Consider the following 27,843-nt stretch of genomic DNA (forward strand, 5'->3'; position numbering starts at 1 on the left):
CTTGAAAAATGTTCGATTGAACAAAGAAACGTTTGTGTATGTTTTGCGGTTGCTCCTATCCTTCAACTGGCTGCAACTTTAAATCTTCTTGGGGGTGTTTGTCAACAACTGTGCAGTCGGTTCTATGGCAACTTCTCATTAAAATTGAGCCCTTAGATTCAACAAAAGAATATTTTTTTTTTTTCAAAAATATAACAAATATTTTTAATAATTTATAACTAGTATTAAGTATAGTTAGAGGTATACTTACATTTTCGCAGAAACAATACTTTGCAAATTTGAAATTCAACACAATAAACACAATAGCTGATTGAAATGAAATTTATCCCTGTTGCAATTTGTACACAGTTTCCCAAACTTGGGTAAGTGACGCCAGCAAATAGTAAAGTTTTAGCGATCACTTTACACAGAACAAAAAAAGGTTGATAATCAAAATTGACTATCAAAACAGTGACAATCAACTATCGCCTTACGCGATTCCACCCCAGGAATCGATCCACTCTCGAGGTTATGTTACCCTATGCTGAAGACGAAATGCCGTTGGTTTGGGTATACCAACAAGACTATGACACAAAAACATACATACGTCAAAAAATGCAAAATTATGGTTTGCACAAAAGAAGTTATCCGTTATGGAGTGGCCCGCTCAATCCCTTGACCTTAATCGAAAATTTGTGGGGGGATGTTAAGAACGCAATTCATAAAGCAAAACCGAAGAATTCGAAAGAATTGTGGGAAGCAGTGCGTGATTCGTGGAACGCAATAACAGTCGAGAGGTGTCAGGTTTTAGTGGACTCGATGCCACGTATGTATATGCGAAGCAGTCATAAAAAACAATGGTTATGCAACAAAGTACTAATATTGTAAGTTAACATTATTTGTATACTTTCATATAACTTATTAAAGTTTTTCTTACTTCTTACGTAATAGATCCAGTACTTTGTCATGCTCTGCTATTTTTATGAACAGCCATATATTTAAAAATCGGTTTTTACTGTGACAAAGCTAACGGCAAAAAAATCAATTATACTTATTTTCTGTTTTTTTACAGCACTGCTATTTTTATGAAAACAAGTGTATGTATGACGCGAACGAGTATTTCAAGAGGACAAGTTTTGTACACAAGTTTGTACCTCTCCCATTTCCGTTTCTTTTAGTCACAGTGTTGAAGTGTACGCTCGATCAATTATTATAATAATATTTTAAGCAACAACCACTGCAAAAATCAGCAGATTAATAAACCAATAATTTTAAAGATACAGCAAGAATACACAATATTAAAATCTGACGCGCTCGAACATTTCCAGTTTTTTACCATCATTGATCCTAAATCCAAATTTAACATAATGGGCTGCTTTAATCGTACTTATTCTGAATACAATTGTATACATTAATGTAAATTACAAATAAAATCAACCCATATTTTTTTTTAAGATTTAATTTTTATTCAAAAGATTTCATATAAACAAATTATTTTGTGAATCCAGTAAGAAAATATAATATTTAACATGCAATTACTTAATTAGCTTTTAAAACCCTTACAATTACATTAACAAATTACATTATGGAGCTAAACGCTCGTAAACCCAACCATTCTCTCCGCAATGAACCATCGTTTCATCAACATCCTGTGAAAGAAGATAAAATAAATTAAAATCATCAATTGTAATTTGTTATTGGAAGAAATCTAAATCAGCAGAGGTTGCCCTTTACTTTAAGTTTACTTTAAAATTTAAATCAAAATTCAACTTTATGCGTTAACAAAATCTAATCCAATAATGACATCAACTGATTTTGACAGTTCTCATATAACCTGCACTTACTGAAAAGGTAGTGCTGAATATCCATAACTGGAGAAAACTCAGTGGGCAGGTTCAGGCAACACAAGGGACTTAATTTGTAGTCAACTTCATTCTTTGAACGTAAATTTCGACCAAAACATCTAGTTAATTTTTCAAGTATCATGAATTTCAAATTCAGAACTTTACTTTGCAAACTTCGACTTTAAGTTCATAGTACAAAAAGTACCAACAAAATTAGTATCTACAAAACACTCCTCAGACAAACTAAAACTCCATCACGATTTATATAATGTATTGTAAAGAAATATAAGTTATTTCTTTTCAAAATGGACAAGGAACCATTTTACAAAAAGGATTAAATGAAGTTGTGCAGACAAAAAATAAATTATAGAGTAATAAAGTTCAGCTTTAGTTGAATGAAAAAACATGATCACCTGTCATTTTGACATGAGTAGACTTGAATTTATAGTAAGGGCGATTTTTCTTGCAATTTTTTGGCAGCTGGCCAATCAGATGCTTCAAACTTACTTTCAAGTCACTTGTGTCGCCTGAGCCTGCCCAGTATAAGTCAATCCAGAAATTTTCTTAATAATGAAAAACTGGTACGCACGAACTTTGCGAGGAGCTAACATCGACACAGACCACTACCTCGTTGTAGCCAAGGTAGCACTTCGGATTTCCAGACCCAAGGCAAAACATGGAGGTGCTGGTAGAAGGTACAACGTCGAACGGCTACAATCGCCAGAGATCGCCAAATCCTTTTCCGACAGCGTTACAAGTAACCTCTCTCGAAGTTCTCTGCCGCCAACACAATGTATCTAAAACCAGTGGCAACAGTGCCAAGATGCAATCAGAGAAGCCGCCTCTGATGTGCTGGGTTTCAAGAAGCTACCAACAAGGAACCCCTGGTTTGATGAGGAATGTCGGCAGGAAAATGCAGCCAAACAACAGGCACTCAAAGCGGCTCTGCATAAAAGGACGTGAGCTGCTCATGAGCCCTATGAGCAGAAGAGGCGAGAGGAACAACGACTTCTCAGAAGAAAAAGAGAGGGCATGAGAAGCGTGCGGTCGAAGATGTTGAGAGGTTTAAAAGCAGGAATGAAGTTCGAAAGTTTTATGAACAGGTGAAACGAAATTCACAGGTACATAAACCTTGAATCGAAGGCTGCAAAGACGAAAGTGGAAACATCATAGTGGAACCGCAGTCAATGCTGAGGATATGGAACGACAACTACTGCAGACTGTATAACGGCGACGACGAACCGAATTCCGCTGCCAGGCAGGATGTTCCATTCAATATAGATGACGAAAGCCAACAATCCCGTCCTCCCGACTTAGACGAAGTAAAGATTGCCATATCTAAGTTGAAGTCTAATAAAGCCGCTGAAGCGGATGGCTTGAATGCCGAGCTCTTTAAAGCAGCTGGAGATACATTTGTTAGGAGCATGCACCAACTTATCTGTAAGATATGGTCGGACGAAAGCATGCCCGATGAATGGAACCTCAGTATTGTTTGCTTGATCCTGAAAAAGGAGACCCTCTAAACTGCAACAACTATAGAGGAATCGGTCTACTTAACATCGCCTAAAAAATCTTCTCTGCCGTAATATGTGAACGTCTAAAGCCCATCGTCAACAACCTGATAGGCCCTTATCAGTGTGTTTTTAGACCAGGAAAGTCCACAGTTCATCAAATATTCACATTACGGCAGATCCTGCAAAAAAACCAAGAACACCAAATCGACACTCACCATATTTTCATCGATTTCAAGGCCGCTCATGACAGCATCTACAGGGACGAGCTGTATAGAGCTATGTCTAGTTTTGGCATCCCTGCCCAACTCGTCCGTTTGTGCAGGATGACCATGGAGTATTCACGCTGCTCCATAAAGGTTGGAAACAACTTAACAGTACCTTTCGATGTCAAAAAAGGTTTTAGACAAGGTGATGCGCTGTAATGTGATTTTTTTAACATCGTGCTTGAAAGAATAGTGCAAAGCTCACACGTCAACACTAGAGGCACTACCTTTCAAAAGCATATGCTGATGACATTGACATAATCGGCAAAAATGGATTCAACGGTTAATGAGGGCAAAACAAAGTACATGCTGTCGTCAAGAAAGGACATACGTAACTTTGAGGTAGTCAAGGACTTCGTCAACCTAGGCTCTGCTGTAAACGCAGAAAACAACACCAGCGCTGAGATCAAACGCAGAATTACTCTTGCCAACCGCTGTTTCTTTGGACTAAGAAAGCAATTGAGTGGTAAGATCCTCTCTCGAGGGACCAAAGTGTTGCTATATAAGGCCCCTATCATCCCTGCTATACGGTGCAAAAGCATGGACTATGACAAAAGCGGATAAATAATAGCAAGCTAAAATATTTCAAAATTTCTTTCATTTAAATGATCTTTGGATAGCCTTTAGGTGAGTAAGGATTAAAGGCAATACAATTTTCGCATAAAGTTCCGGAACACTAGAAGTCTGTGTATGGTGAAAAATTGTATATACCACACATGGTCGTGCCGTTGCATCATTTGACAGCGCGTCCCAGTAACATTCAATTCGGACTCCAAATGGGGTTTAGAATTTATTCAGTGTTTGGCGTTATACCAGCCGATTTCGATAGTTTTTGGGGGTTGGAATGTATTGAACGTATGAAGTATTAATACTGTAGGTTTTCTTACTTTATCAATTTTTTTAGTTCATTAATAAACCGATTAAGAACATTGAGTTTACCTTATAAGTGGAGAAAAAGGGTAAAGGCTTGCTCACAATAGAAAGTCGGTTTATACACTGCTCTAAAAACGAGAACTATTCGGAGGCGGAATAATTTTAAAATTTAAAGGACAAATTATGAAATGTAGTTCAATTGATATTTTTTATATGAACTGATTTTATACTTACTTCTACTTTCTTTGATCCTCTACGAAATCTGATTCTATCATGAAGGCGATCTGTTTGTCCCTGCCAAAACTCAATTAAACTTGGTTTTATTAAATAACCGCCCCAATTTGGCATTGGAACTTTATTTTCTCCTACTTCAGCTTTGATATTTGATTCAACTTCATCCAAGTATTTTCGGCTCTCAATAACTGTACTTTGAGGACTAGCTAATGCTCCAATCTGGCTGGCACGTGGTCGTTGACTAAAATAATTAAGCGAATCTGCAAGTGAAATTTTGTCAGCTATCCCTTCTATTCGAACTGATCTTCGTAGTGGGCACCAGTAAAATGTTAATGCCACATTAGGGTTGCAGAGAATGTCCTGTGCTTTTCGACTTCCATAGTTTGTAAAGAATATAAAACCTTCTGGAATTACTTCCTTTACTAAAACAAATCGGTTTGAAGGTAATCCGTCCCTAAAAAAAAATAATAATAAAATAAAGCTATATTAGAAAAGCAATCTCCTTTGTTAAGAAGATATTGAAAACAAACAATAATAGAATACAAATTATAAAAAGTACAAAGACCTTATTAAGCTTAATTCAAATCCAATGTCTTCAAAATCATCCAAATAATTATTACCCTTCTTTATTACGATTGTTATATAACAATGGATAAATCCCTATTTTGAATCCCAATTGATGCATTTTTAATAAATTGTGAACAACAAATTGATCTATTCACTTTTAAGTGTTTTCTTTAACTATGGCCCATGATTCTTGCTCCAAATCCTTGATCATCAACCAAGAAAAAACACAATTCACATGTGACCTTTTTCTCAGATCTCCCATCAGCTTCCCATAATAGGGCACACCCTTGCTTACACCCCAAAAACAAACCAAAAACGAATATCATTACTAAATTCTTTCGTTCATAAAGAAGCTATCCACTCTATCAGCAAAGACTAAAAAAATAAGTCAACTTCACAATGGTAGCCTCTTAATTTGCCGTAAGATCACAAAAAAAACCGCCAAACCCCACTTTTCGCATTTGACCTCTACCAAAATCTATTGATATCGGTTTTTATACTGCTTAAGTCGGGGAATTGTTTCGTATCCATTGAGATATTGCAACTGCCAATTGCTCGGACAGACAATTAAAGAATGCAATGGTAGTACAAAATGCGATGTATGCAACCTCCCACCGCATATACCGTAACGTTGCACTCGTAAAATCGACCTGGTTAGGGGGCCAGTTATAGCTTTAATAGAAATCAGGGAGCGACTTCCCATTACCGCAGCACGAATTTCCTTCTGATTTTTTTTTACAGTTAGGTAGGGGTCTCAATAGAACATGTTTTAAATATTAGGGCAGTGAAACAACTTTAAGTCTTAAATAAAAATATTTTCTTTTTGGGACTTAACCCTAGTTTTTTTGTATTGCATTTTTTGAGCCTAAAACAAGTTTTTTTTAATTGATAGCACGACGTACTAACAGCTAGGCTGCCCCCTGCAACCCCCCTGTTTGGGGTCACTATAAGATTTGGGGTGGGTGCGAGTTTGGGTATATACAACGTACTTTTCATTTGAGCACTAAAATAAAAGATATCACCAAGGAAAAAAAACAAGTATGGCAACACTGAACAAAAAACAGGGAAGAAATGTCAAAATCAACCATTTTTGTTTGTTTTGTATGTAAAAAAGTGAACTTTAAAAATTAATTAAAAATAGAAATAAATGTTTCCTCGCTCTAAAATTGGTATAGTTATTATTTATTTGCACATATCTATCGAATAAAGAAAACCACGAGTCGAAATTCGTGCTGCGGTAATGGAAAGTTGAGCCGAAATCAGTCCTAAAAATTCGTTGAATGGATATTTGACCATGTTTCTTTTCGATTAGGGGCCGGTTATAGCTATCAGTAAAATCTATCAGTAAAATGTTGGTTTTTAGTTTTTGAACATGTTACAGATTTATTTCTAGCAAAAGATTGATGCAATAAATTGAATCCTGTTGATACTTTTATGTTCATAAGTGAAACGAATAGTTCCACTGATTTGTGTTTCAATTTCACACAATTCCAATGCAAGATTTCTGCCAGTAAAAGTTTTTCGGTGGATTTCAATCCGGATTTTTTTTTAATAACAGAATCTTCTAAGGAACGATATAAACGACATGCCAAAAAATTCCAATAATTGGCTTCAATGATGAAAACAAATGATAGCTATTGGCGTTTTTTTTTTAGTTCAGAATTGAGGACTGAGCATAGTCTGACCGAATAGAGTAGAATTCTGAGCAGAGTATGTTCAGAACTCTCTGATTTAATTATGAAACAACTTGAGCACTAAACTGTCATGATTTGAAATGGCGTCTGTTTGAAAGCGTTCAAAATTTTCTTTCATCAAATTAATTCAAAAAACAGTCATAGCGTTGGTGCATTTGACGCCTGAAATAAATTTGATTCATAAAAATGTTATGTGCAATTAATTTTTTCTGGATTATCCATACAACAACAGGAGATTGAGGAACCGAATCGAAATTGAATTGAGATTTCAAACCAGGAATACAACTTCAGTGGATTTAAGAATCGAATTGAAATTAAATCGAAATAACATTTTGGTTTTTGTTGGTATGCGTACTGTGCTCTGAGTAAGTTCTATTTTTATAGATACAAAATTTCAATTTCAAATTCAAATAAAATAATGCTTACAACACAAAAACGCACACTAAAATAAACTCTTCTGGAAAACAAACAAGAAAGAAAAACATAACACACGCACACAAGCAAAAACTCACACGCGAATAACTCGATGAATAATAACATTATTTAATCAGTCACAAAAAACAAATGTCTAAATGTTTAAATAGAGAAGGTTTTGACGACCAAATGGTGGAAAACTTTAGGATGGAAAAGATTCCTTCAAATATATTTGTGACGTGTCTCTCCAGTAATGTCAATATCTGAATTTTGTGGGCCAAGGGTTTGAAGAAAAAATCGGGGTACCTCAAATTATGGGAGCAATCGATGCTACTCACATACCAATCAAAGGAACTGCGGAAGGATATTCAGATTACGTCCATAGAAAAGGATGATTGATTTAATCATTTATTTGTTCTTTTATAGATTTTTGGATATCTGTTGCAAGCATCTAGGATATTTTCATGAAGTAATGAAGATTGCTATCTGAGCATCAACATAAAAAACATTAAGTTTGTAAGTTAGTTAATATCTGTAAAATAAAATGTCTATTAAGTTTTTTCTTAATATCCCATAAAAGCAATAGCTGGTGTAGATATACCAGCATTTTTCATCGGTGATACACTGACACTCAGGACCTTGCAAAAGATTTATTCAATGCGAATCTAAATAAGGCTAGAATAGTGGTTGAAAATGCTATCGGTCGATTGAAAGAAAGATGGAGAATACTACAGAAGGGAATTGATATTGAAGTAGAATTTGTTCCTCACATTGTTGCAACTTGCTGCGTGCTTCATAACATCTTGGAGAAAAGAGGATGTCCCTATAGTAGAAATAGAAACTTGGAAACCGGAACATCAAACTAAACACAAGCGCAGTCGCAATCAGTTTCAAAAACTACAAGAAAGTGACGAAATAGGAAACCATTTGAAAATGTATATGGCTCAACATATCCCCATTATTCAAACCATAAGGTCAAGAAATTGAAGTTTTGAAAAATGCATATAGTAGTTTTCAATATACATAAATAAGAATATTGGCAGAAATGAAAATTTAAAAAAATGTAATAAAAAACAATTGAAATTCAGAGCGGTGTTCTCAATAAAAACTAAATGCTTTTATAAGTCAATAGAAAATTAAGATATACATAAATTCTTTTAGGTTTTGTCCTAAATATTTGATAGGCAAAAAAACACTGCCTTGATGTTTTATAAATTCATTTTTCGTATTGTAAATGTTCCGGGGATTCACAATTTCATTTAAAATCTTCAAAAAGGTATGTATTTTTTTCTAAGATTCACCTTGTTGCAGCCTCATATTTTTTTCGATTCCGATTCAATTCTCATTGTAAACTGGGTAAATGTGTGCAAACAGCTCTTTTTCACTCATCTTCCTCAAAACTTTGTCCATCATATTACTAAGCAGAAGAGATTAAAAAAAAAACCTGAACAAATGCACAATTACAGAAGTAATACAAATATAAAGTTAACACAACAAAACAATACCTCCACCCTCTCTAACGAATTCCTTCGCCGATATAGCAAAAATTTCAAAAAACTTATTATCCCAGACTCAAACTTAAATCTTAACATATCCGAACCAAAACATTAAAACTAGAAAATCCATTTTATCAAATCCAAACGCAAGCCCAAAACAAAACACACGCATTCGAAATAAACTAGAACACACCAACACTATCTGAAACAAACACCCTGTTTAAAAGATAAGATTGAGGAATCGTATTATATCCGAATCGAGATTTCGATCCAGGCATATGACGATACTGAACCGAAAGATCGAATTTAAATGGAATCAAAATTACAATCTGACTCGATTCATCAATTCGTCGATTCAGGTGTAAAAATATAATTTCAATTCGAGTCAGCTCCTCTAGTTGGTTCGGGTCAAGAAATCCGATTTCGGTTCAACTCAAGTATACACGCAGCTAAATCCTGATTTAATTCAACGTCAAATTTCCTTGTATACGGGGTAAAAACACGTATACACTACGCTAAAATACTAATGCCAACATTCATACAAGCAATACAACTTCAAGAACAACCTCGCATTATCTCAATCCGCCACTCAAATATACAACCATCTATTAAAAACAATTTAGCAACTTTAACCAAAAGTTTAATACCTTCTTTTTTTATAATTTGCAGGCACTCAAGGGGTTATTAGTACCCATTATATGTTTATATTTAAACACAGTGCGAGCATTAGGAAAAAAAGGAAGTATTAAAAAGGAGATACCGGTGCACATTGGTCTTAAAGTTCTGAACATCAAAATGGGAGGGAAAAACAGAGTTGGCTAAAGCATTCCACATTCTCGATGTGCGATTTAAAAAAGAATCTCTATACTTGACAGTACGCCCGAAATTGAGCTCAAGGGTAAACTGATGAGCATTCCTGGAAGTGCGAGTATTACGGCTGAAAAAGTTTAAGGGGTGGAATGCAACTGGCTAGTTCAACAGAACATTGTTTGTAAAAATATCGATAAAACAACGAAATGCATGAAACATTGCGGCGGTGTTCTAGCGATGTAAATGTTTCGATTATAGTTCTATGGCAATCTATTATAAATTACAGCCAGATCAGAAGGGGTGTAAAATTTCTTGCAACGTCGGAGAAATCCTAAGCACCTGGCAGCATTTTTGGCAATACCAAATATATGATCGTTCCATAAAAGGTGATCTGTGATGCACATACCAAGTACTGACAGTTGATTAGTTTCTTGGATGCAAGTGCCACTCATAGATAGTGGCATCGGGGGTATGTTACGCTTTAACGACAGGAGACAGCATTGAGTTTTCGAAGCATTAAATTCTACACGGTTTTTGATTCCCCATTGTACAATGCTGTCAATATCAGAATTTAATGAGCTTATCATACGCTGCCGTTGAAGTTCCACATCCGAAGGACAAGGATGTGAATCTATAAACGAGCTGAGGGTACTGTCGTCGGCGAAACAGGTTAATGGATTAGAAGTGGTAGACATAAGATCATTTATGAATATAAGAAAGAGTGTCGGATACAAAACGGAGTCCTGGGGAACACCAGCATTTATTTTATGAATTTCAGACTTGTAACCATCCAATACAACTTGTATTGAACGGTTAGAAAGGTAATTTCTAATCCAACGAAGAAGAGATTCATCAATACCAAAAGCACACATTTTCGATAAGAGAGCTTGGTGCCAAACTCTATCAAATGCTTTTGAAATATCAAGTGCAATAATCTTACTTTCTCCAAAACGATGTAAAGATTTGTTCCACTGTTCGGTGAGATGGACCACGAGATCACCAGTGGACCTATTGCTACGAAAACCATACTGTCGGTCATTAAGAAGCTTCCGTTCTTCGAGATATTTCTTGAGCTGATAATTAATCAGCGTTTCCATGACCTTGGAAAGAAGGGACGTGAGTGCTATTGGACGATAGTTAGAGGGAGAGGAGGATTCGATGGAAAAGTTTACGCAGTGGTTTTGCCAGCGATGAAGAACACCTCTTCAGAACAATTGGGGAGATACTATCCGGGCCAGCGGATTTGTGTATGTCAAGGTCTTTCAGTACTCTTGCAACTGCACGAGTGCGAAAGAAGATTCGTCCCATTGAATCATTTACGCTCTCAAGAACAGGAGGACTCATGATACTTTCCGGTAGCTTCGAATTAACAGCAAACTATGCTGCAAGCAAATTGGCTTTATCAATCGAGCTTACATAGGGAGTGTCATTGTGGACGAGCGTTGGAACCGAGGATGACGTGGTGTTTCGTACGTTTTTTACAAATGACCAGACATTTTTACTACTTTTGGGACATTGTAGTATTTTTTGCCTCAATTTCTGATCATGCAAAGATTTAGTTCGACGAATATGACCATTACATGTCTTTCTAGCTTGTTTGAACTTAGTCCGGTTTTCCTCAGTCGGGTTGGCTTTGTAACAACGGAAACTTACATCTCTGATCCTGATAACCTCTTTACAGCTCGAATCAAACCATGAGTTCTCGTTGGGTTTGATAGATTTTACCCTGTTCGGGATAAAATTTCTCATTCCACAAAGAATTAAATTTGTAACCATATCTACGCTGGAATGCATATACTAAAATAATACTAATACTAAAATTCTCCCTCTATTACCACGCTCCAATTCCCTATCACCCAAAGATTGTTAGAGCACTTCGCCTATTACGTTGATGACCCAGAAAATCATGATATCATCATGCAATAATCTCTCTTCGGTTCGAGTATTGAGTCGTTCTCGCTCCATTGTAACCATTGTAATAATATTATAAATATAATAATAAGTAAACACTCTTGCCAGCTCGCAAATCTTAAGAATAAATTTAAATAACCCAAATTAAAACTATCAAGATTTTTCTCTCAACCACTCTTGCTTTACTTTAGATAAAAAAAGCTCGTGTTTTAAACTTAAATGAAGTTTTCAATATTGATAGAGATGTAACCCGCTCACTAGACTTGTTTGCCAAAATGTCATGACCACTATCAGTATTACTCCTTCTAAAACTAAACTATTCGAACCCAAGTTTAAAACAGACTTAGCGAAGTAGACCTTATTTTATTAGAAAGTCACTGAATACTCGGCTCCAGCCGATTCTTCCTGATAATGATGATAGATATTGTGAACGCAGCTTCTAGTCTGCGACAGAAGAACACTGCGGAAAGAACATTGAGAAAAAAAAATCAAAAACTGCTGGAATCCATGCATTAGAAGCCGGACATAGCTAAAAACTAAATCAGCCGACTGCTAGAAGTATCAAAGTTCTAAAGTTTTTTATTCGTGTCAGAAATAAAAAAAACATTAAAAATTTAACTGAATCTCATTGTACCAAAACGCAAATAAATTGAAGTATCCAGAATTTTTCTAACCAAGGTAGGAGATTGTACTTATTAAAGGTCTTTACCTGCCATCTTAAGCTGAAACTGAGTTTACCAATGAAAATCATCGGAATTATCTTCGCATAACACTCCAAGTACAAAATCTGTACACGAAAACAAATCAGAAATGGCTTCAGGAACTTTGAAATCCAAAGAAATAAAGTCAATTTTGGACGGGTGTGTGAAGGATTACTTGAAAAATATTTCAACAAACGATGACGTCGCATTTTGACTTATTAATTCAGATATTAAAATGTTTTATAAAAATTATCCCATTTTTATTGTTACTCAAAAACAAAATATTATTGTAAATGTAATAAAGAAGAAGATGGTAAGAAGATAACTGTAAATTTGCGACGGTAGATCCTAGTATAAGAACATTTAATAAGCTTCAAAAATTAGTGTAAAAGAGTGATTAGTGTTTAATGAATAAACATTTCAACATTTGACAGTTTAAATTGATTTGAAACCAATTAATAAAATAACATAGAAGCAACATATAAGAGCTGTATAATATAGCCATAAATATTCGTAATCAAAACAAGTTTTTGGGACAATTTCATTCGAAAAAGTGACAGGAGTTTAATTACAGGAGCTTGAGGTGTTATAACGGTCGTTTTAACTGCCATAATGACATATAAATATTGATGTAACAATTTTTAACAAATGCTTAAAAAATGAATAATAAGCAGTACATTAAAAAGAATAAATAAAGATTTGAGGTTAGAAAAGAAACATTATCTTTTGTTATATTAATGACAGTTCCCGTAGCGTGAGAGTTAGTGAGTAGGACTGTCATGCGAGAGGTCTTAGGTTCTACGTTTTACGAGGAATTGACAAAGTTCAAGAGCAATTATTGTCATGAAAAGTGCTTTCTTTCTTTAATAAGCCGATAACTATGGGTGCCCTCTATCTCTGCAATTACTCGCACACAGAAATGGTTTAAAGTCATTAGGCCCTGGTTGTTTACGAATTCTTCTGCTATCTAATTTATTTTTTCTTATTATATGTTAATCCAAGTATTTCGAATTAAGCATTCTCAGCGTTAATAGGTATGATTCCAATTTTCAAACATAAACGCAAAAATTTTAAGCTGAGTTTAAACTTTAAACAATAAATATCTATGATGCTAGTCGTGTATTGTTTTGTTACTTTTATTTAAAATATTCTTTTCTTTAACTTTTGCGATACAATTGTTCACTATCGCATAACAGTGCACCTATATTGAAATTTCAAAACTTTTCTTTTACCTTCTTTGCTTTACAAACCATTTAATAGTTTTGTTTTTAACTGACACACTAAGCAAATTCCTCCGAATAGTCAGTATATTGGTTAGTACGTCTAAGACATTAAGATGAACCATATATGGGTTTATCTAATGCGCTCAACTATGTTAAGACGACGTATTTTTTAAAAATTTTGTATCGCCATTTCTTTCCTAATGAAAATATCTAGTAGGGCTTCAAGGAGCTCGAGAGAATCGCCATACAGCATCGTGGGCTCTTCTACTAGATATAACAAATAGTTTAGCCTTTTTTAATGATATCTTCTTAGGTTTGTGTAACCATAACACCACGGAATTCTACCTCTGATAGTCTATCGTTATTCATATTATTTAAAAAAAAAAATACAGATAATCCCCAATATTGTATTAAACGCAAACATACATCTTTGCAAAACATACTTATTGACTGTTGCTAAGCAAGCTGCATTAGGTTCTAATATTTCATCAGTTTTCAAAGCGATTTCCAACCATTCGTTGAATAAATGTATGGGTTCTTTAACTTTAATATTTTCTTCTAGAAACACTTGTTTTTTTTCCATGTATTTCATTCTTAATGCTGGAATAAAATTATAAATTAGTAGAACGGAGTTTTAAATTTGAAAAATAAAATAATTTGTCTTACAAGAAATAGTTGAGTTTATTGATGACATTTTTCTTATCAATATTGGAAAAATATTTTTCATTAAATAAAAATTGTTATTGTCTAAATGTCTACGTCTCTGAAGTGCAAGTTTAAACCAAAAACACTTAATTTACCAAGATGGGCATCTCATACCAGAGAGAAAAAAACTAAACGAGAGAACCAACTTCGACGGTTGCGCTCTTTTTGGCTACAAGCTGCGATTTGCAAATAAACTTGCGTATGTATTAACTCCATATAAAAAAAATGTGGGGAACGAACACTTATGCAAGAAGATGTGCATACTCCCCACATTGAAAAAAAATGTGTCCACCTTTGAATGGCGGATGGAGTCAGCTGTTCAGAGGTGTTCAAAGAAAATACAAAATTGTGGATGAACAATTTGTTGGTACTCTCATTGTGTTCGTTTGGGAGTAATATAATTCGAATATGAAGTGAAATTAATTACTCTTGTTAGGTGCCAGAACCATAGAGGAAATATATTATCTAGAGTCCCGAGTTAATGGGTTTGCTCTCTTTCGGCCTACAAGCTAAATTGGGAGGATTTTGTCCATAAGGATAAGCATGTGTTAGTTGTCCCGTGCATTTCTTATGGGACCAAGCCATTTTGAATGTAGTTGTTATGGAATTTGTGCCCATATAGCTTAACCGCGGGGGAAAAAACTATGAGGTGAACTCAGCAGTTCAAAAAAGAGATCCGTTGAATTCAAAAATTGAAAAATGAATGCAATATTTTAAGAAAAATTAATTTTCCAACTTCTTTTTAGTGAAAACAGTGCTAAAAATAATATTTAACTGCTTTTGGTAAACAAATTCTATCATTTTTATGAAAAGTTTAGCTAAAAACAGAATAAATCATGCCGAAAGTATAGGCGCACCCTAGAACTGCAATGCGAACGTGGCGCAATTTGAGTTGTACCCAGTTTTGACAGATCAAAAGCGAGGTAAGTATTTTGACAGCGAAAATTAAAAAGAAAACAAAATACAATTTCTGCGATTTAAATTTTAATTAAATCAAAACAAAAGTGAAAATTAATAAAAACAAAGTTGTTAATACTACTCCTGATTAACTGTTTTATCTATATTATATAAATAATTTCATACAAAATGATCCAGAGTCAACTATTTCATCGATCTAAAAAGTGACTTCATCATATCCGAAGAAGTATTTCCCTACGTAACTTGGCTCTAGCTGATAGAGGATTCTTTCAGGATCTCTTTCCAGACACTGCTGGGTAAGTAGTATATTGTTTTGTATGTTTATAAAAACTATAAGAAATCGTAATGAATTATATTCTGTTCTTCTTAAAACGGTAGTCCGGAAATGGCAAAACTTTTCACAGGTAAACAACAAACAATCTACGCCGGCTTTGATCCAGCTGCCGATAGTCTACACGTTGGCAATCTCCTGGTAATAATTGGACTTCTGCATGGCATCGAGAAAGACACAATCCAATTGCGTTTGTTGGAATACGGGTCTTATCAGTAATCCTAGTGGCAAAACAAAACGAAATAAAGGGTTGTCGGTCATTGAGACAAATTAGGTAACTATAATAGAAACCTAATGCGCTTTAAAAACTCAATCGTTTTGATAATATTTCTTTCAGAGTCGTCAACAATGCCAATATGGGAAGACACTTTTGAATGGGATTACTGCTCTCAATATCGTCAGTCCAATCGCGACTTAATAGTGCAGCTGGAATGAGCTTCAAATATCAAATTTTCCAAGCTTATGACTGGTTGCATTTGCTTCAGAAATACAATTGTCGCTTTCAAATGGGAGGCAGTGAACAAATGGGCAACTTAATGACTGGTCACGAACTATCGGCAGAGTAGAAAAAAAAAACAGTATTTGGATTGACACTTCCTCTTGTGACCAACGAAGGAGAAGACGAGTTCGGAAAATCTGCTGGCAATGGTATTTGGCTGGACGAAGAAAAAATGTCGCCATTTGTACTTTATCAGTTCTTTTTGAAAATGACGGATTCTGAAGTCGAGAAGCTTCTCAAGTTGTTCACTTTTATCAGACTTGAAGAAAATTGATTTCTCATGTGACGCTTCTAGTCCATGGAGGTGATTTTTAATAAACAAATAAATCACTTCTTTTAGCTATTTAAGTTTTTCTCATTCCAGAGGTATGTCTAAAACAAGACGAAAAAGTCAAAGAGGCGCTCTATAAGGGAAATGTTGAAGGACTAGGTGAACTGAATTACAACGAAATCCGATCGTTGAGATTTTTTCAGAGCCTGGACTATCCATTCTTGATCTGGCACTAAAAGCTAAATGTTTTACAACAGAGAGTAAGTGAAAAGTGTTAAGTTTTTGCTTGAGGTAATTTATTTTAAAATTGAAATTCTTCATTCAGCTGATGCGATGAGAATCATCACAACTGGAGGGTTCTATATCAATCAAAAGTAAATGTAGTTTATGTGTTCCGTTCCCATTTTCATATGTTTTGTATTTTATTTATTTATTACATCAATTAGACTAATGAATATGACAAGTTTTATTTAAAATATTATATTATAAACTAAGAATGTAAAGTTAAAAAAAATAAACTAAGCATACATATATTTGAAGTTATTTCTATTAATATGAAAATTAAAGTCAATATTATTTGATAAGCTATTAATTTCTCTAACACTCTATGAGCGTTCATTTATTTACTGTTGGTGCTGTTAATGCTTTGTTGCAGCTTAACTTCTGGCTTTTTGGATTTTCAAGTTGTTATTTTCTTATGTTTTCTTTTGTTCATAGTGTTCGATTTTGAATCGATCCGTTCAAAATGCTTAATGTTCCATTTTCGTTGGCGAGGATGAGTATATGAATAAAAACAATTTATTTAGATTATACAATTAAAATTCACATTAGTTAAAAGTCCTTAACAATAATATTGTATTCTTTTCTGTGATAAGGAATTATTTAAATCAATAAACATGTAGACCTTTTAATCTAAATTCATGAAATAGCTTTTTAAAAAAAAAAATGAGTTATGTATGTTTTTTCAAACCTACAATATTTTTCCTCAGTATTTCGTTCAAATTTGTTTCGTACTTTTTATTAGGATTTTTTAGTCTTAGGTTAAAACATCAAGTTCCTGTATTAAATTGAAAATAGACAAAAATAATGTTGAAAAATAGTTTTTTTTAGCTAAAATCGAAGTTCGTATTCGTAATCAGCATCAAAAATAAACTCACGAACTATTTAAAACCATAAAATTATTACAATTCAATACTTTAGGTAGAGTCAAATGAAACTCATGAGTCTGTTAACCACATGGAATCGCGAAAGAATACACACGGATGTGATGAACCAAAACATAAGAAGAATAAGTATTACAAATATTAAATTTGTAATGCCTCAATAAAGAAAAATATACTTTATACAGCTTATTCGTTTTTCCAACGAAGATTATAGTTATGTAGGTCCCCTGAAGCAAAAAGCACCAACATCTTTGAATTCAAAACAAATTCCTTTATTATTAAGTAAAGTAAATCATAAATAGTTTTGAATGAAAATAATCCTAGTCAGCAAAGAAACAATAGAATATACAATATATACAAAATTACACTATAGCTCAAAATAAATAAACAAGTTTTTTGCAAAAAAGATTATTTTTTAGATATATGGACATAGAAATAAATCTAGGCTTCAATTTGACCAACTTTTACAAAAACTTTCGATGATAATGCGTGTTTTTGACGTTCTTTCTTTTCGGGCGTGTGTATGTATTCACAAAAGTATATTTCATCAAAAAACTAAGGGTAATGATGTCACCTGGTTTCAGTCCTTCTTCAGGTGTGAAGTTCAATTTGATTGTTACGTTATTGGACTTTCTCCAAGTGGTGAATCTATAAAAAAATAAGAGAAACAACATAGAATAAGAATTTCCAATTCGATTTTTTTGTTTTTTACTTTGGTTCCTTTCGTTGAACTTTTATTCGAAGTAATCATTCGCCGTTCTTCTTCCTTGGTTGGCAGTTTCATAATGGTTGTGGTCATATGGTACATCGTTGGGTTAGTAAGCTTGAGGATCAATTCAGTGGACGTGCCAGGCTTCAGTGGCTTTTCACAACGCACAAGCAGAACGTCTGGCACATGGTAGTTAGCAAACAATTGAATGCGATACTTGATCGATCCAAGATGATACTCCGGCTTGATGACATTGTGTTCGCATTCTGCTACGAATAGGGGTTGTTCACTGTGAATGGTTGATCGGCAGCTGCTGAATTGTCGTGACTATAAAGAAATTAATTTTCATTATATAAGGAAATCTGAAATGGAAGTTGACTTACTTTTTTTGATGTTGATTTTCTGTGTGAAAATCGATGGATTCAACTCGCCGACATCGTCAGTAGCTGCCGAGAGACTGATCTGAATCTGTTTGGCTTCTTGGGGATTCTTGTCGGGCCAGCTCATTTGCCTCCGAATGATTGGCACCGTTAAGCCAGTGCGATCCTTAGGAGCAAAATGAATGGATTCGTTGTAGATTTAAAATTTGAACTCACTTACAGTCAGGGTTGGACATTTTTTGGAGTCTTCCTGCGATTGTATTCTTGTTTTGTTTGCTTCTCTTGCAGAACTGCAGACTGGTAGTACTCTTTACACCTAGAAGATGAAGATTAAGCTAGTTGACTACGATATGAATGTTTCGATACGTACTTACACAATTGATGGGGAAGGGCGTCAGCGGTCGACTATTACATGGCAAAACTTCCACTTGCATCATTGACTTGGTCGTGTTGTTTCTAATGGTTTTGATGGTGACACCTCCGCCGTCAACACCTGCGGCAGCTATTGCAGTTGAGAAGTACATACAAAAACAATGGGCAGTATCTGTAGTTAAAAACATTGATACTATTTTGTTAAGAGAAATATAATATAAGGGAAATTGCTTCCTGCATTATGGCACTATCTAAAATGAAAAGACAGACTATAAAATAACTCGATTGTTGCATCTTCTTCACAGCAATTTGACTTACTTTTTATTCAATGAAGTGAACTTGTATATACCCCCTTCATTATAAAGAATTTTGGTCTGAAAAATATCAAATTATATTAAAAATCAAAACAATTAACAAAAACTTACTCTTAAAATCCGAAACCCATTGTTTTGTTTTGCAAAATTTGTTTGTCATTTTTGACAGGTCACAAAAATTCCATAAGTTTCTTTTTAGCCCAATCCCCCATTTTGCTTTTTTTCTCCACTCACATGTATTCACCGATAGCGAATTTGAGAGAGTTTACCTCGAATTTGTGAGAGTTTACCTCGAATAAAATTTGAGGGTGTTTCAGGTAGGACGGGTACCGGTCGGGACTCTAGATAATATATTTCCTCTATGGCCAGAACAATGAAGATTTAGAAACAATTCTAAATTACGCATTTAGATAAATTTTAGTTAGTTGTTTGAAGCCAGTTTTAATCATTAAGTTTTAAGTAAGTAAAATAAATAAGGTGGTGCAACAGTCCAATGAGAATAAGGACCTAGAAACATAAATCTCTGAGAGCACTACAACTATTATTTTTTGTATTATTAGCTGCGTTTATGCGTTTAATTTTCGCTCAGACCGTTGAAAAATGCAAAAACAAACTCAGATTTATTTCAGTTTTCAGAGTTCATCGACTTAATTTTGGCTGCGAGAGTTGCTGGAACATTGAAAACGAGAGTTAAAGAATGTTAACATGGATCATTAAAATAAAACAACGCAGGAACATTGAAAACATTTTTATATACTCATCACTTTTTTAAATTCCTATTTTTGTTTATTTTCTTTACGTTACCGACATTTTCGAAATGCTGAAAATAAGTGATTTAAGTAAAGACTAAATAAAAAACCGTCAACTTGTTACTTATGTTGCAAATTTTCATCGCATAAGATTTGTGAATAGGTGATAAGCTATTCTCACTGCTTTCCACTAAGCTAGTATGTTGCTTTTAAAAGTTTAACTGCATAAGCCGAAAAGTATACTTTTGTACCAAAGTAAAAATATTTGTATTCTCGCTAGGTCAGTGATTTTGTGAAATGAATATACAAATTTGTTCTTCAACCAAAATTTAAGTCCTATGCAGCATTTTTATAATTTTTCAATTTCTAACTATTTATATCTTATCTTTTAGTTATATAGTTACGCTAACACTAAGTTCCATAAAATATCGATTGATACCACAATTGCAGAAGATATGATATTTTGTATAAATATTCCCGGTAAACTGTAGAACTTTATTATTTCCACCATTTATAATTCAATGTAAAATAGTTCAATGCAGTGTATTTAAGATAATAAAATAGTTAAGTTATTAGTTAAGGTATAACTATTGAAATAAAAATAGCATACATTTCGCACCCTTTGAATGAAAGTGGCCTAACTCAAAAAATGCAACTTGTGGAAAATGACCAAAAAGTCTTCAACAAAGTGTAGTTTTGAGTAATTTGAATTGTATTTCTCACATAATTTGGCAAATAATTAACTTCCAATGAATTATTATTACTATTGGTGCAATTTATAAAAATCATGTATACTCGTTCATATACTCGTATACAAATAAAGTCTAGTCTGCTACTGGGGAGTCTTACAGGACCTCGGACTTTCAAACCCAGATGTTGCGCTGCCAATTATTCATCTTTAAAAGGAAGATATTTATAGGGAGGATGTGGCTGAAGCGTATTCACGTCGATGGAGTTTCCCATTGTGTTTAGGTGCCATGGACGGCAAGCACATTGGTTTTAGAGCGTCCTAGACGGATGGTGCTCTATACTATAACTATAAAGGTTAAACAAATAAAATATAAACAATGAACAATATCTCCCAGTTTTTTTAAATTATAAATGGTTCAATAGTATTGTCTTACTAGCAATGTGTGATGTGAGAATATAAATTCATATTTATTGACATAGGTTATAATGAAAGGGTAAGTGATGGATGAGTCCTCAACCGAAGTGATCTTCGATCTATTTTGAGCAACGCGGGCTTTTAATTTTCGAATTAGCCATGCGAGAGAATGCATTGAGAATAGCTTTAGAATGTTGGCGAATAGATTTAGGGTTCTTCAGAAAACCAAACACTTGCTCCCAGAAAAAGTTAAGCTTGTAGTTCAAACTTGCTGTGTTCTTCATAAATTGTTAATAGAAAATTGTGTAAGCTACGAGGTTTCACAACGCCCACCAAGGGGATACACAGCTACAAAAGATAACGCAATAAGTGACCAGAGGAGGCCTATGCAAGTTTCTTCGGACATAAGAGACGAATTTGCGAAATACTTTACCGAAGAAAGCCAACTTCCATAGCAGGATCGTTAAATACAAGTTTTCAATAAAAGTAAAAGTATTAAGATATTGGCATTAAACTATGTATTTCATTCATTTATTAATAAAGTAATATTGCATAGATTTAATTTTTTTAACATTAAATAAAAACAAAAATAAAAATTAACAAAACAAAACAAAAAAAAGACTATTAATTATTTATAAATAGTAGTAAATATAAATAGTTATTTATAATAGTCTCATTGCACTTTAAATAAAGTTTCTGCTGGATGAACTTGTAGAATTCTAATTTTAACCTTGTAAAAATAAAACCCCTTTTTGTCTATTAAGCAAATTGTGTGAGAAAAAATGAGAAAGCATTATATGTATGTTGAAATAAATGACAAGAAACGCTTTGGAAAGTGGGAACCTCATTTTGAAGGCAATATAAGTATAGTCTGAAAAGGGATTCTTGTAAACGCGGAAAACTCTTAAACGTCGTTCTTCATTCTGTATTTCCAAATATTGAGGATACAAATTTTACAAAAAAAAACATCAGCTGTCAATCTATCATATTCATTTTTTAATGGGCATTTAGTTTTAAAAGGTATTTAAAAACTTGTTTACTTTAAAAACGCTTGGTGAGGCCAAAATATGCCATTTTACAATTAAAAATCCTGTTAAATGTATAAAAGTTATTTATAAAATTGGGCATTAATAATATAATATCATTGTTTAACCACAGACGCTGGCCCTTGTTTGCATTGTTGTTGGAAGTCTGTAATGAATATATTTCTACACTCAATTGCTGCTGTTCCAAGATCGGAGACAAGAGGCGTTGACCGTAACGGTGTCACCATTTCTGCCAATAGTCAAATGCATGCAATGTAACAACCACAGCAGTAACAACACCACCAGAATTACAAATTCAATTCCAAATTAGGGGATCGTTTTAAAAGCTGTTCGTTGAATATTGACCAAGAGACTTAAGACTTTGCATCGTCTGAGAAACTTTAACGTCTTGTAGCATTTTTGGAAAGATCGCGTATATGATCCACATATGAGTCTAAAAACGAATATAAAAAAGCTAAGAGTACTATCGTTAGCGAAATAATTTATAGACAGATCATTAAAAAAAATTAAAAATAGTGAAGGAAACAAAACAGAGCCCTGGAGCATACCAGCATTAATTTTGTGGATTTCAGACTTAATACTTGTATTGAATGGTTAAAAAGGCTTTTTCTGATCCAACGAAAGAGGGTTTCATCTAAACTAAAGACACGATTTGAACACAAATTTAATAAAAGTAACTAATTTGAATTTGCTTTACTCAAGTTACCTTTGATAAACGTAGGAGGACTTTACTTTTAAATCGTAGGAGGTCATAATAATGTAAAATGGTCAATTGCTCGCACTTTTACGCAGGTTTCTCTTAATAAGATTTAAATTTGAAATAAGCGATGATTAATAGTTTGAGTGTATGATAAACTGACTGTTTGGCATTAAAAATACTACCATTTAAAGGCAATAAAACATAACGATGTAATTATTAACGGAACAATTAACGGAAAACAACAAGAATGGCTCAGTGATCTATAAAAAGTCAGACGCAAGCTTTGCATATGCAATTGATAGTATTATCATGGAGCTGTTATTTTTTACGTACCAAATGTTGCCGAATAAATCAAAGACATATTAGTGCTACATAACTTTAATTTCGACAGTTACCAAAAAGTATTTAGAAATGAAACAACAATAAATCATAAGACGTCGAAAAATAATCAAGAAATCAATTACACACTAGAATGATTCCCGACAAAAAGTACTGGACTATTAACAAATTCTAACAACAAAAATCAGCAAATTATTAATATCAAAGCGATATATACAAAACATACATACGAGTATGTGGCGAATTACAAAAGACTATCAAAACCACAGCTAAACTATAAATTATGAAAATCAAAATATAAATTATTTGACGAAACCAGAGGCTTAAGGCCCAACTATAATAGGCATAAGCAAACATAAGCTTATGTCAAAAACCCAACGAAAATTCACTTAAGTTTGCCAAAATTACTGCATAGCCATAATGCAATTTTGCTCACGTACCTACATGTCAGATTTTACTTATGCGGCGAGCGACTGGGATCGCTCTCGCTTAAGTGTGCTTAAGTTAACGAAACTGAGAAAAATTGAACGAAACGGAGCTAGACTCCATTATGTTCACTCGTATTGAGATTCTTTGTATTCGCACGTTTACTTATGCGCGCATATGCTAGCTTATGCCTATTATAGTTGGGCCTTTACACTTAAGAAGAGATATTCTAAGAACCAAACAGCACTTACTTAACTGAATTAAGAAAAACTATCAAATTATAAACTAAAAAAAAATTGAAACATTCAACGAAACAATATCTAAAGAAACTATAAGACATACGAAATCTTTACTTGTTACAAATAGAACAAATTTAAATAAAAATACCACTGAGTTCTTTGAAAAACTTTTCTTCTAAACAATGAACATACGAGTAATTAAAGACGAAAATATTCATAGCATAGACATTAGACACATAGCATCCCCACAACACTCCAAAAAATGTATTGAAAGGACCATAAACGATTTCAAAAAGGAAAATGAACTAGAAATGATGGAATCTCTGCAGAAATGATAATCTACGAAAAAGAATCTTTACTTAAATAATAAATAATATAAGTTGTTTTACTAAAACACTAGAAGAAAATCAAAAAAGATTTTAACAAGAAACAACCAGGGGAACAGTTTGGATTCAGAAAAGGTTTCGCAACAACAGACCACCTACCGACGGACGTTGAAACAATTAATAAAAAAAAGTGCAATTAATTTCGACAACCAATATAATTTTTATTTATAGACTTCACTTAAAGATTTGACTCTGTTAAACACGATACAATATGGACTTCCTGAACAAAAAAAAAAAACAAAACGAAATATGAATCCAAACGTTATGAAGACTGTCATATATGTATGTACATGACAACAGAAATCACAAGCATATGCAGAAATTAAATATAATTCTAGAAATCAAATTAAGTACGTGAAAGACTATAATGTAGTTAGTACAAATAAAATCTTTAAGGACCAAGAAAAGATAGAATTAACAAATGCATTTAAATGAATACATATCTGTACCCTGTTTTTTGGAGCATAAGGATTTTTTTTGCGAAAAGTGGGTGTAATATTATTTCGGAGCTTATGTTAGCGTTTTTTTTAATTTTTGATATTTGTTCGCATTTTACGTGAAAATATATATAGAAATCGATAAACATAAAAAAATTGCCAATGATGCAACAATTATTCGTGGACTTTATTAAATCAGTTTCTTATGGCAGCAGTTACTTGTTTAAATTTAATTTGGTCGTTGACTGTCAAATCACGTAATTTTAAAATAATCGCATGTTCATGATTTCGCATTATGGGGTTCAATCGAAGCGCGAGATGAGGCGTTACATTTTATTTATTATATATATGTCTTTACAGTTTTGGTATACAATAGATTCTATTGTATCTGCAAACGTATATTAGATTTATGTGCATACATATGTATATGTATGTATAAAGCACGTAATAACTTATTTTAAGGGAATAGATATCTATGCACACAAATTTAATTTACATATGTACAAAAATTATAATGTGTTATAAGAAGGTTATAAACTAGTATTAAAAAAAAAGTGACTCAGAATAGAAACTTTAAATAGACATGACATCAATTCGTAAGAAATCTGACAATCACGGTGTTAGTAAGCTGAGATTTGTCTGTACTTTCAAGTGAATGTTTTTCTATCCTTGTTTGACGTTTCTGACAGCGTAAAAATTGTCATTTGTGCTGTTTTTAACATCATAAAACTTTCATTTTTTTTAGAAAATTATCCACAATTGAGAAGACAACTAAACGTTTCCTTCATTGGTTGAAAATCTACCAATCTTTTAAAATGTATTTTCAGAAGTTGTCTGCTAACTTATAGTTAGATTGCTTACTGAATGACTTACAATAAATTGTAAGAGATAATTATATTTTTTTTTATTGTAAAAATAATAGAGCAACAAACCATAATTTATGCATACTGATCGATTTCGACGTAATATAAACGTTATTATGTTATTTAATTGGAAAATGTATATAAACAAATAATTAATAAATTAAAGCAACCACACCCCGCTCTATTAATTCTCATGAGCATGCAGCTATTTCAAAATTTCGTAACTCGACAGTTACATATATAAATAAAGCAGTTAAATTAATACATGATATTTTTAATTTGTCTCAAAGTTGTAGTTTAGATTGACGAGAATAAACAAATAAATATAAGTTATTTAGTTTTTTATTTTAATTTTTTAATTTTTAATGTTAGGTACAACTTAAGTTTTAATTTTTAAAATCTACGACACGTTTCAAAGATGTTTCTCCGTTTCGTAATTTAAAGGCAACTTAAATATTAAAACTCACTTAACTCAATAGCCTCTAAAAGACGGTTTAAGAAAATCTAATGGATACGGCTGTATATATATATACCTACCATGTATTCAATTCAAAACCATAGACTTCAAATTAGTTTGCTCTTAAATCTCTTTTTACCTTACATGTAAGAACAATCTTAAAATACTGTTGTGCAATCTGGAACCCTTTTTATAACATTCATTCTAAGAGAATTGAAATGGTCCAAAAAAATTTTAAAATGCTCACAATTCAAAAGTTTGGGTGGAATGCCAACCTCTAGGTATTGAATCACTTGAAAAAAGAGGCAAAATGTTTTCAGTGATTGTTATATATGATATTTTATGCTATCATATCAAATGCCCTTTGTACACAGTCATTAATGCGAAAAATTAACCAAAAACTAGCTGTGTCGAAGAAACAAACCTAATTTTAAATATTATTGATTTTGATTTTCAATTGAGTATTAACTATTATTGCATTTCATTTCAATTTGAATTATGTTTAAGACCAAATTTAGTTTTTCATATTAACTATACTTTAAGTATTAAGATAAACTTAAGTATTATTTATATGTATAGAAGTCTAACTGAAGATTTTCATATATGCCCTCTTTTAGAAAAAAATTCGAATATGCTTTGAGGATAGAAATTTCCTTACAAAATATTTCTTCAAAAAGTGGACAGGTATCCTGCGTTGTTTATATAACTTTAGTATTTAATTATAATTGGTGTTCTTCATGAAGAAATTATGCTGGTTTAGAAAATTAAAGGATTTAAGTATATTAAATATACTATGCCCAATGGTGGATACAGGGGGGTCGTAGGGGACATGACCCCCCTGGGAAATAATTGTTTGCTTTTTTATAGGAATTCCCTTCAATTCAAAACTAATCGTATTGCGTTAGTGGATATGACCCCCATTATATTTTAAATTATTTATTTTTTGTATATCAAAACAACATTTGTATTTTACTTCCTAAAACTTTGTTACTACTTTTAACTGAGGACTCGACCAAGAGCATAATATGAATCGGAAATTCTGCCTTTGCCAAAAACGCAGCACAAATTCATCAACTTTTGACCAACTGACGATCCAGGGGGGGTCATATAAGCCATAAAACTTATACAGTTAAGTTGTATAAATAAAGATTTCATCTATAGATTTATTAGTAATTTAACGACATTCAACAAAAAGTGGTTTGCTGTCAAAAACAACTAAAATGTTGGTTTTCCTTCAATTTAGATTTTGAGAAAACATTAGTTACGCTTAAAATTATTTTCATGAAAATTGTTTCTAAGAAGAAGAGCAAGAACCCGAATATCTTAAGAAGAAACCTTGAATATAAGATCATCAATTTTATATAAAGATTAAAATTAAGGTTTTCAGCCGATTAGCGTAAGGCGTTTTTTTTTTCATTTTATTAATACGAAAAATAACAGCAATCCCCTATTGGTTAAAACATGTGATTTTTCTAAAACTTTCTCTAAATTTTGTGTTCTTAATTTGACTTCTTTGCTTGACGGTATTGCTCCAGAAGGGTACCCCTTAAAAACCTTTATTTTTTTTAAGTTTTCTCAAAAACTATTGGACCAATTTCAATAATCTTCTCTTTCTGTGCAAGCTCTTTTTGATGATCAAATTGATGATAATTTTTTATGATCAAAAATGTATTTATTTAATTTGTGAGTGCCACACAAACGTTTCCTCCCAACTTATTTGTTTGCCTTAATTTGTTTTAATTTAATTTTTTAGAGAAGCACCTATTTACTTAAATTTAAGAACCAAACATCTTTCTCTCTAAAATTCTTAAGTTTGCTGATCAAAGATCAAAATACGAGAGCAGACTGATAGCAATAGTAATAATAGACTCCCAAAAATAGAGTTCGAAAAAACTACGGCAATAAAGCGCG

General features: G+C 33.0%; 2 protein-coding genes and 1 pseudogene across 3 annotated transcripts in view; 1 reads left to right on the plus strand and 2 right to left on the minus strand.

Annotated features, from left to right (window-relative positions):
* Positions 1-1,422: 1,422 nt before the first annotated feature.
* The window catches only part of LOC129943290 (pyridoxine/pyridoxamine 5'-phosphate oxidase-like), a 133,061-nt gene continuing 106,640 nt past the window's right edge, over positions 1,423-27,843 (minus strand). The window contains exons 2-5 of one of the 2 annotated variants that reach the window (XM_056052613.1): positions 14,190-14,269; positions 13,967-14,123; positions 4,708-5,161; positions 1,423-1,628 (exon numbers count right to left, since the gene is read on the minus strand). In XM_056052613.1, coding sequence (XP_055908588.1) covers positions 1,563-1,628; positions 4,708-5,161; positions 13,967-14,123; positions 14,190-14,250 — 738 coding nt within the window. In that variant the 5' untranslated portion in view covers positions 14,251-14,269 and the 3' untranslated portion in view covers positions 1,423-1,562. Of the gene's footprint in view, positions 1,629-4,707; positions 5,162-13,966; positions 14,124-14,189; positions 14,341-27,843 lie in introns of those variants that run through there. The other variant, XM_056052612.1, reaches the window with a different exon arrangement.
* LOC129943293 (tyrosine--tRNA ligase, mitochondrial-like) lies at positions 15,354-16,680 on the plus strand (annotated as a pseudogene).
* On the minus strand, positions 17,863-19,059 carry LOC129944677 (uncharacterized). The gene is made up of 5 exons (XM_056054282.1): positions 18,874-19,059; positions 18,725-18,829; positions 18,555-18,665; positions 18,123-18,446; positions 17,863-18,058 (listed from the first exon to the last, which is right to left on the minus strand). The coding sequence occupies exons 1-5, from the start codon at positions 19,057-19,059 to the stop codon at positions 18,032-18,034; spliced, it is 753 nt and encodes a 250-aa protein (XP_055910257.1). The 3' UTR covers positions 17,863-18,031.

Source organism: Eupeodes corollae, chromosome 1, assembly GCF_945859685.1.
Source record: "Eupeodes corollae chromosome 1, idEupCoro1.1, whole genome shotgun sequence".
In the NCBI taxonomy this organism is placed as follows: Eukaryota; Metazoa; Arthropoda; class Insecta; order Diptera; family Syrphidae; genus Eupeodes; species Eupeodes corollae.

What these genes read in the sequence shown, in the direction of transcription:
- LOC129944677 (XM_056054282.1), bottom strand. Translation starts at nt 19,059, where the DNA reads ATGTTTTTAACTACAGATACTGCCCATTGTTTTTGTATGTACTTCTCA. An exon ending in CTCCAAAAAATGTCCAACCC is followed by an intron (nt 18,666 to 18,724) that starts TGACTGTAAGTG and finishes TTTGCTCCTAAG; the next exon opens with GATCGCACTGGCTTAACGGT. An exon ending in GTTCAACGAAAGGAACCAAA is followed by an intron (nt 18,059 to 18,122) that starts GTAAAAAACAAA and finishes ATTTTTTTATAG; the next exon opens with ATTCACCACTTGGAGAAAGT.